The 9,881-nt window shown below is 44.3% G+C and overlaps 1 protein-coding gene across 1 annotated transcript in view; it reads right to left on the bottom strand.

Annotated features, from left to right (window-relative positions):
- f (espin protein forked) overlaps positions 1–6,435 on the bottom strand; it is a 17,737-nt gene extending 11,302 nt beyond the window's left edge. The window contains exons 1-8 of the mRNA XM_013310956.1: positions 6,072–6,435; positions 3,880–4,063; positions 2,047–2,229; positions 1,406–1,516; positions 1,067–1,277; positions 716–913; positions 400–571; positions 35–148 (exon numbers count right to left, since the gene is read on the bottom strand). Coding sequence (XP_013166410.1) covers positions 35–148; positions 400–571; positions 716–913; positions 1,067–1,277; positions 1,406–1,516; positions 2,047–2,229; positions 3,880–4,063; positions 6,072–6,190 — 1,292 coding nt within the window. The 5' untranslated portion in view covers positions 6,191–6,435. The remainder of the gene's footprint in view (positions 1–34; positions 149–399; positions 572–715; positions 914–1,066; positions 1,278–1,405; positions 1,517–2,046; positions 2,230–3,879; positions 4,064–6,071) is intronic.
- Between the last annotated feature and the right edge of the window lie 3,446 nt (positions 6,436–9,881).

Here is a 9,881-nt window from a genome sequence, read left to right as displayed (position 1 = left end):
ACGTGTGCGAGGTGCATGGGGTGTGCGGTCTGACCTGTCGTCAGCGCAGTCCGCGGCGGCGAGTGCGGCGAGTGCGGCTAATGCGGTGCGGTCGGGGCGCGCGGCGCTGGCGGGCCGGCTGTGGCTGCCCGAGTCGCGGGACCTGCTCCTGACGCAACACACAACCAAACTAAATGTCGCGATACCACCCTCGTGTCCAGCAAAGACAATTCGGTTTGAATAAATTTTAGGTTATGACCGTCTGACGAACTATTCATCTAGAATTAAGTACACTATTACTATTAACTACACCCAATACACTTATGTAGGTTCAAAACGGGTGAGTGAGATGTTTGCGGTGTGTGTTGTATGGAGTGTATGAATGGTTTGGGGTGTGTGCGGCGTGCTGGTGAGCCCGACCTGCGGCGGCGCTCACGGGGCGGGCACACGTCCTCGTAGTGGTGATCCCGCCGGGTCGTCTCCGCGCCGCTGTCGCTGTCCGACTGCCCGCCGCCGCACCCTCCACCGCGCCCCCCGCAGCGCCCTCCGCCGCGCCCCTCGCCGCGCCCCCCGCCGTGCACCTCCGCTTTCACTGCAAAGTCACTTATTTGATACACCAGCTCGTAATACTACAAGCGTAGGTAAATGCGTCGACCTCTCGACGACATCCCGAAGAGATTAACTCTGTCCGGGCCGATCTCGACCTTGCCCTTGTAAGTGAGAACATTTCACTGACCGGTCACGGTGGGCGCCTCTTGACCCTCGGCGGGCACGCGCGGACCCGGCGAGCGTGCGTGGAAGAGGTCCCGCACGCGCTGGTACAGCGCCCCGCCTGCCGCCTCGCCCCCGGCCCCGGTCCCGGCCCCGGCATGTAGAAACCAGCCCCCGCCCCCGCCCCCGTGATGCGCTGCCTCCGCGTCCGAAGTCGAGCCGGCTGCCGTCACCATGTCATATAAGTGAGCATAATGAAAGTCAACGCAATAAAGTCCTCAGGATCGGGTAAAAAAGTTGACATACATATATATACATATTACATATCTCGGTCTACGTACTCTATTACATTATGGGGGGGGGGGAGATGTCAAACCTGAGCTGTCGTCCCCGGAAGAGGCGCGGCGGCCGGTGCCGGCGCGTGCGCGCTGCATGGGGTTGATGTAGAGTCCGTCCGCGGGCGAGCCGGCCGGGCTGCCAGGCGAGTCGGACCGTCCCGAGCTGGCGGGCGAGGCGAGCCCGCCCGGCCCGTGAAGGTAGAAGGGCGACCGGTGCCCGTCGCCGTTCACGCAATTTGACAGAGCGCACTGAAAAAAAAATCCATATTATTTTTATTTCGAAGACAATAATTAATCGTAAAACAAACAACGCGACGACGAAGGCTAGTTAGTGAATAAAAATAAATAACTACTGCGACAAATTCAATGAAACTTACTCTGGCGTCCCCGGGGGAGCAGGCGCAGACTTGCGGCGCCCCGGGCCCGGCCTTGGCGCCCCCCGCACCCGCCGCGCCCGCCGCGCCCGCCGCCACCAGCACGTTCAAGCACTGCCAAACGAAGAATAACAAATAAATTCGTCTGGCCGCGCCGCGCGCCCGCTGAGTGTCGCGCCCGCCGTGCGTGGCGTGCGTGGCGTGCGAGACACCAGCGGATCCCTTCCGCTTATTGTTGTCCGTGAGAATTTATACAATGACTTTCGTTTTGTTCAGAACATGCTTTGTGTTATATGTATTTACATCATAGTTATGCATTCAGCGTAGAGCTCAAGGTCGTACATATTACGTTAGCTTCTGACCACTATGTACAAGACATATGAACATCTCATGCCGGGAGTACTCGCAGCTGCCAAACATTTTTCATTTAAATAATATGTTTCTTATACTTCTTTTTCTTTCTTCTTGTCCGACTAAGAGCGATTAGAAAGCGGTTCAAGCAATTGAGCAACGCGCTTGGAACATATAATTTACGCACCATGTCCTTTGTTAGAATTCACGGAGGTGTAACAGATAAGTAAGTAAAGTGATGAGATCGGCGCGAAGGCACCGCGCGGCACCGCGAGGCGATGTCCATCACTCACCTCGAGGTGGTGGTTGTCGGCCGCGTCGTTGATGGGGCTCTTGCCGTGTCGGTCGAGGTGCAGGCGAGCGCCGTGCCGCAGCAGCCAGCGCACGGTGGCGAGGTGGCCGCGCGACGCCGCGAAGTGCAGCGGCGTGGCGCCGTCACCGTCGCGCGCGTTCGGGTCCACCCCGCGCTCCGTTATCTGCATAAAACACGCACCTCTTTATTCAATACATTTTATCGCAATTTTTTGATAGGTGGTGTAGTGTACAATAAGAATATGATGGGAAGCCAGTAAAAAATATTTCAAAAAACCTCAGCATATAGGAGGTGACAGGCGACAGGCGGGCTCCTCGCGGGCTCGCATTGTCACGTTCATTGTTCCGGCCGACGTTGACAAAAAGTATACAATGCGCCGGTTTCTAATGGACCGGTTCAATAGAAACACCGGCTTGTATATAAAGCACTCGAATAGTTCGCGCAGAAACTTCCTCAGCGACGATTTCTAAAGCGATTCCGTGTGAAATACACGTCCACACGCACTACGTGTTTCTGTCGCACATTTAATGTTTGCTTCTAAATATTGATATTGGTGCGCGTCCCTCTAACTTTATATCCATAAATCCTCTTGGATTTGCGGATGACATATTTTTGTACTCGATCCTAAAAATATCGCAAGATCATATCTATCATTTCAAGATGGCCGCCGGCACAAAGAATAGCCGAAGACCCAAATGTTTCTGTACCAACGTTACGAAAGGATTCAAAAAATGGCCTAATTAAAAAATATAACTAAAACCTTGGCAATAAATTAGTAAAATCAGGAATTGACTCAAAAAAAATACATTTTTTATGACACTTTTTTTTTAAGCTAAACTGATAGTATATAGAGCTCAGTTTTAACTTTATCCGAGGACATTTCAAGTTTACAGTAACCGGGTCACTAGCGCATCATGGACCTTCTTCAAGGAGGATTCTATTGTTGTTTATATATACAAATGCAAAGTCAAAGCAGAACAAAGTGAAATTCACCTTCTTCTGTGTATGATGATTGTGTAACAAAATTAAATATTCACTTTCTACAATCGTTATACAAAAACTACTTCTGTACTTTAGTATTGCGATCATCTGAGCGATGTGTGTGTGCGTGTGTGTGTGTGTAGTGAGCACGTGACGTATGCGCGTTCACAGCAAATTTACTTCTTAGTGAGGAATTACAGAAGAACTGGTGCGTGTCCTCTCTACCCGGACAAATATTACTTAAATACGTAAACTGTAACTACAGTATTGAGCTTCTTATTGAGCTTACGAGTTTCTGCAATTATTAAACGTTACTGAAATAACATAAGAATGCGGATTTCATTGCGAGCATTTTCATTCAAATATTCAAATGTATTCATGTGATTATTGAAATTGGCGAAAACTTAAAGTTTTACATACGTGTTATGTATGTATCACAACTATAACATATCATGAATATAACAACTTAATAGCGCAGAGTTGTTTTAAGACAAGTTTCCGGTCGTAAAGTTTCCACTGACTATATGACAATATCGAATACTTTATAATATTACACGGGGGTATATTTGGTGCGGATCATATCCCGCGCACTGCACTGCGCAGCTCGCGTTAGCGGCGTGCCGTGTCTTATGCAAGTCTACTGCCACTGCGTAAGAGAAAATATCTCCCATCAAAGGTCGATAACTTTCCACCATACGTTTGCCAGCGAGAAAACGAGGCGCGGCTTGAATAAAGCTGCCGACACACAGCACGAGCAGAGCGGCGCGGTCTACAGCAGTAGCGCACTACTTCAGTTGTGCAGCCGTGAGGCGGCGAGACGAGTGAGGCTTACCATCCACTGTAGGCAGTCGAGGCAGCCTGTTTGCGCGGCGGCGTGCACGGGCAGCATGCCGTCGCGAGCGCGCGCATCCAGACGTCCGCCCGCCTCCAGGACGAGGTACTGCAGCACGGCCAGGTGTCCCTCCTGTGCCGCCAGGTACACCGGCGTCACGTCGTTATCCATCGCCGTGTTGGCGCTGCAACACAACACAATACAACACTTATACTTTCTTCTTGCCAACAGGATAATATCATTGTTTATATAATATTTTGCGTTGATTGACCGCTACTTACTTGCATATTCATAAACATTAAATTTAATAGTGTTTTTGGAAAAGAAAATTCGACAATTTGTTATTGTTGTTATTAGTTATATAGTAGTATTAGGTATATATATATATATATATATATATATATATAGTTATAAATATATATATAGTTATATGTTAAAATTCAGTTTTACAAAGGTCGCGATATGGATCGTTTATTGATCGGTAAATATGTTTTGTATTTTAAAGTTCGAGATTCAGAGAGAGTTAGATAAAACAACCACAGAGCAGAATTAGAAACCGGCACAGCAATAATGCTATTCATTTATTATTATTATATTATATGTATTTGTGAAAATAAAACAATAATTATTGAACAGTTAACAACACAGTAGAGGAGATGAGTAAAAAAAGCATATGTTTAAGCTCCACCCTTCCTTATGAGAAAAAGAAGAAGAAAATTAAAATAGAATCTGTAGCGGTCCAATCATCATATGATCTGCTTTTAGCGTAAACAAAACAAATAGCATATCATGCATAGGTCAGTTACAGAGATAAAGATTAATTATAATATCCTGATAAAATGTTAACAGTTGTAGCAAGTGCTCGAGATAATACAGTGCGCGAGTCTTCGCTCGCCCGCCCGCTTTGGTTACACAATCGCAGCGGCAGCCGAACCGCGCCACTTGTCTCCGCTGCATCGTGCGGGGGGCGAGAGGGGGGGTGGCGGTCGCTCTCACGTTTCACTTTTATTTTCTCGAATGGTTTTCACTGTCGTGCGGGCGCGGCGACCTGCAGCCGCGGTGACCTCACTGCTAACGGTCTCAAGGTGAACCGACAAACAAACTTCCATTGACTCCGTCTATCCTAACCTAACTACCTTACGATTTAAAATGCAATATATTCATTTTATAATGATAATATTTCCAATTTTCAGAGAAAGTAGGCTATGTGATCGCACTACTGTTTTTATATAATCGCCTTCCTCGATTACATTTTTCTTTATAAGAATCCTCTCTCAGACGGTACTCCGGCGCCGCCGCGCCCTATGCAACATCGCCACCCTTTTACCTCATGTAAATATCAGTTGGAGTTGCTACTAGATATTTTTAGAACTTGAGCTAAGACTCGACCTCATCTCGGTGTTCAATAAAGATAATCCTGCATTAAAAAGAAACCGTCGAAGCAAGAGAGGACGAGCGATGTGCTGCATTCAGAATACGGCAGGTGTCGCTATAACACCAGTAAGTACAGCCTCAAGCGGTACCAATTACAATGGTGTCAAATGTACACAACACATCAAGTAGTCTACAGCTTTTTTAATTCATCTTCTTAAACTTAAGCTAGATGCAATGATATGTTCAAGTTGGCTAATGCGAGCTTACGAAATATACTTGCAATATCAGAAGCGGCGGCCTCTCTCTCTATAACATACCGTATTTAATGTTTTAATTCCAAAACTCTTTTGTTGTCGATAAGAGTTGTTATTGTTCTTCGAGCAATACACTTTCGTAATCGGAAGTTAATGTAACGAAAGTTGTTAACTGGGTCGAGTGGAGGCGGATAGTAGATAGATAACACACGTAATAAATAATTATCATACGCAAATAAAAAGCCAATTTCGGGACTCAGCCATTGTTATTCGAACGTAACGTATCTTTTGTAAGGTTTGTTTAGGAAAAACATTAGCTTTTCGCCGCGCCCCCCGTGCCGCACGACCCGACACATCGCCGCTACCGTACTCCATGTGTTCCTTCAAAAGATTTCTACGAGCAACTTTCTAGAATTTTTTGTCCGAACTTCTTACGAGGTTAAAAATTTCAACACCAACATGCAGTCCCTACCTTGTAGGATGAATTTTTAAAAATCCTCATATCATAATAAAATAATACTAAAGTTTTTGCAGCAGGTTAAGAATTTAATAAAGTAACGTTACCGCCCGGTGCCGGCGCAGGATGCCACTTTAACTTTCTGGTTTCTCTTATTCTTCTTACTCTTCTTTCCGAAAAGTTTGTTGGTGCCGCGCGCGCACCGCTCCATGTTGCTCAAGGTCATCGTGGAAAGTCACTCAAAACATTCGAAACCGAAATTAAAAACTAACTTTCACATAGAACTACACGACAGAGCGAAGATATAAGATGGGATGGGCAGAAATGACGAACACATTTTGCTTAACAAAAGGAGAGTCATTGTACGAAGACGGCCGATTTAAAAAAAAAAACATAGTACACACTGATTGTGACGACAAAAATCGATAATTAAAAACGGTAATCCGTTACGAGTGAAGCGCGCGGAACTGCCTCGCGTCTTCGGAGCACTGCGCGTGAGTCGCGCGACGACGGCGCTTGGAGCGGGGCGGGAAAGTCTCCCGCCGGCGCACACAGCGCGCACATTTATTACAATTTCTATTCAATTCCTTTTCTTTTTTAATAGTTAAAGTTATTTTATTACATACTTATATTTATGATAAGCTATGACTTGCGCCACGACACTCGCGACACGGAGTACGCCGCTGTCGCTCCAGATCAGATCCCGCGCCAGATCTAAATGATAATAAAGGGTTTCAAGGAACTTCAATTGCTGTGTTAGTAAATTTATATTTGATTAGCTGGACTTCATGTTAAAATAATAGCAAAAGTCCAACAACAAAACAAGTGGACAATGCTAATATAATATATAGATATGTATTTTTAATACTTGTATTCATACATAATTGTATCGAGCTATCAATGCCGCCGGTATTTCTTATAAACCCACTTTCTCTGGACGCTACAAAGCTGATAACAAATAGGGAATTAGGACAATTAATTAAAGAGCGATTAGAAGATGTTAAAGACACAATGTGTGCAGAGCGAGGCGAAGCGAGGCGAGGCGAGGCGAGGCGCTCAGAGAAAACATCGCAACAATTACATGTTGCTTTTCTTTGCGTATTTTCCCAGCGTTTCTATCCGACACTAGATGGCACTGAAAGAAATCCATCCATTGTAAGATAATGAATTACGTCAAAAAAAGAAACAGAAAACGCAATTGATTTGTATTTTCACCAATCAAAGGAAACATCTTAATAAAATTATAAAACTTGTTTTGTTTTGATTAGTTTTCAATGTTTAAAATGCGAGCTTAATCAAAGATTATAAAATGTATATTAAGTTGACGCCATGTTGAAGGCACTCACGGCATAACTGACGCCGGCAAGATCTTCTGTCCGCAGAGCATTGCAAACTTTACAAATTTTATAATTTTAACAATTTAATTTGTTTGACCTCTAAGTATATAATAACATTATCATCATAATCATGATAAATACAAAATGATTGTCGTTTATGTTGCGAGGCTGATAAGTACGGTGTTCAGCCCAGTACGTGCTAATGTATGCAGAAAGTGGAGTGCAGAACAGTGCACGATGTGCTGCCATGTAGGTCGGAACGCGCAACAAAACAACATCGCAACTGACGCTATCTAACTTTAATTAATCTGTAATAGCTCGGTAGCAGGCACAGCCTCCGGCGACACACTACTATCATCACCTGAACAACGGCCATTCGCACAAAACCCGTTGCAAGGAAATAATATTACGGTTATGTTTTCAAGTAAAAATATAAATAGTTCCAATAAAAAATTTCACCTCAAAATAAACATTATGTTATCATTAAAACAAAAGAGCACTAAAAGTATTAAAATCAATGCGATGATATGAATTTTTGTAAACGTTTTATTTTAAATCGAATAGAAAATCTGAATCATTATTTTATATACGAGTAGAAATTGAAGGAGAAAACTATATTCTTACATTTCGTTCAACAAAATGCCACAATTGTCGTATAACTTGTTAAGATGTATACAAAGATTCAACACAACTGAACACAACTAAGACAATGAGTTTGTAAAGTTAGCGTTAGACAAGAAGTTACACAACCGGAAAATTATGTCCATATAAATATTAACTGTAAGTAATCTGTCTGTGCTCATATCTCTTTCTCTTGACGAAGAAACGGCAAAGTTATTATATTGCTATGACACACTTTAGACGAGCGGTGCAACAGTACGACAGCAGAATGTGATGGCACGTAATTACTCTGTGGCAAGCGGCAAGCGGCGGAATGCGGCCGCCCGGCCACCGAGCTGCCTCCGCAGTACACGCTGCTTCTATTAAGTGTATTAAGGTGTAGTCAATTTAAAATTAGGTAAAAGAACCAATGAAAGCATTTAAGCAGTATTGTTGTGTGTTGTGAAGGCAAAGGTTTAAGCGTCGTGCGAACTCCGAAGAGTTTTCAGCACTGTCGTACCTGACGACGCTCGCTGCAGCGGCAGCCGACGCCGCCAAAGCGGACGGGAGGGTCTTGCAATGCTTCAGACGGGCGGAGAAGGTGCGCAGAGGGCGCTCGCGTCGCGGACATGTCGCCATCTTGCTTATGTTATTGTTTTTAAAACATAACACGTGTTTCTTGTTCGTTTTATTATGAATATATGTATTACCACTTTACTCGCACTGCAGCATTCGTACTGAATGCAAAACCTATACGATACCAAACGAAACTTTTGTTCTAAACAAATAATTAAAAATTAAAATGAAATGAGTAACGATAAATGAAAGATTGCCAAGTCAGTGAGTACTATCAGATCGTGTCACACATCGGTCTGACAGAGAAATGATCTTTGAAGTAATTGTAGCGTGGTCCTTCTAGAATAGTGCTATGCAAAATTATTTACGTCATGAATTAAGATATAACTATTATTTAGATAGATATTCTTAAAGAAATAAAACTATTTATTGTATCGCAGCGTCGTCATCATGATCCAACAAAAGATACGCAAAATTGAACTATTATTTAAAAACTTTAAACTTTACAAGAAAACTAGGTTAAAAATATGAACGCAATAACAGCAAATTTCGAATTAAATCCTAAACAAGTGAGACACGAGAAGTGGCGGGGGCTAAAATAACTCAACTAAAAGCTTGCCGATCGTCGGCGCGAGGTTGCAGGCGCGCTCAGGCACTCGCGGCCATTCGCCGCCGCACGCGCTAAGCACTGAGCCGAGTGCGCCAACGCTGCGCCGGCGTCGCCATCTGAGCCTGACTGCGCTCGACCGCACGTCATTAAGCCCATGGGCGCAGTCATAAGAGGAGCGGACCTAGTACTTAAGTATCTCTGCACGGATTGTATAGTGACGGTACTGAGACTTGCGCGGCTGCCACGATACCAATGTTCAGTATACGCAGTGCTACATTACTATTGGAGACGTAAGATAGCACCGGCCGATTGATCGAGGCAATAATCGTCCGCTGTCGACGGCCGCTGTGTGCTCCGCTCCGGCTGCGACCTACATCTAAGTCATTTGAATAATCGTGATGTTAATGCTCTGTTAACATTATTTCTCCGGAAGCTTTCGACAAATTCCTTAATCCTATATCATTTATAAGGAAATATTTTTCACAATTTATATCCAATCTACATAAATGTTAAACGGAGAAGTGATTCAAATATATCATTTTGTCGCTGAAAGTAATTTCGACACATTTCGTACAGTTATGAAAACAAAAACTCTTGTTTTAGTGAGTTACGAATCCAAGATGTCATGAGGAATAATTAAACAGTGTGTTCCAAATTATTGTGTACGACCTGCGCAAGCGCAATCCGCTTCGGCGAGCAGAACACCCGAGGGATCTGCGTTTACAGTATGTAACCAAAACTGCGCCAACGATGCGAATGCGATGTGTTCAGACGCGAGCACGGCTTGCCGTCGC

This window comes from Papilio xuthus, unplaced genomic scaffold (genome assembly GCF_000836235.2).
Source record: "Papilio xuthus unplaced genomic scaffold, Pxut_1.1 DF827680.1, whole genome shotgun sequence".
Classification (NCBI taxonomy): Eukaryota; Metazoa; Arthropoda; class Insecta; order Lepidoptera; family Papilionidae; genus Papilio; species Papilio xuthus.
This window is presented reverse-complemented; position numbering and strand designations above follow the sequence as displayed.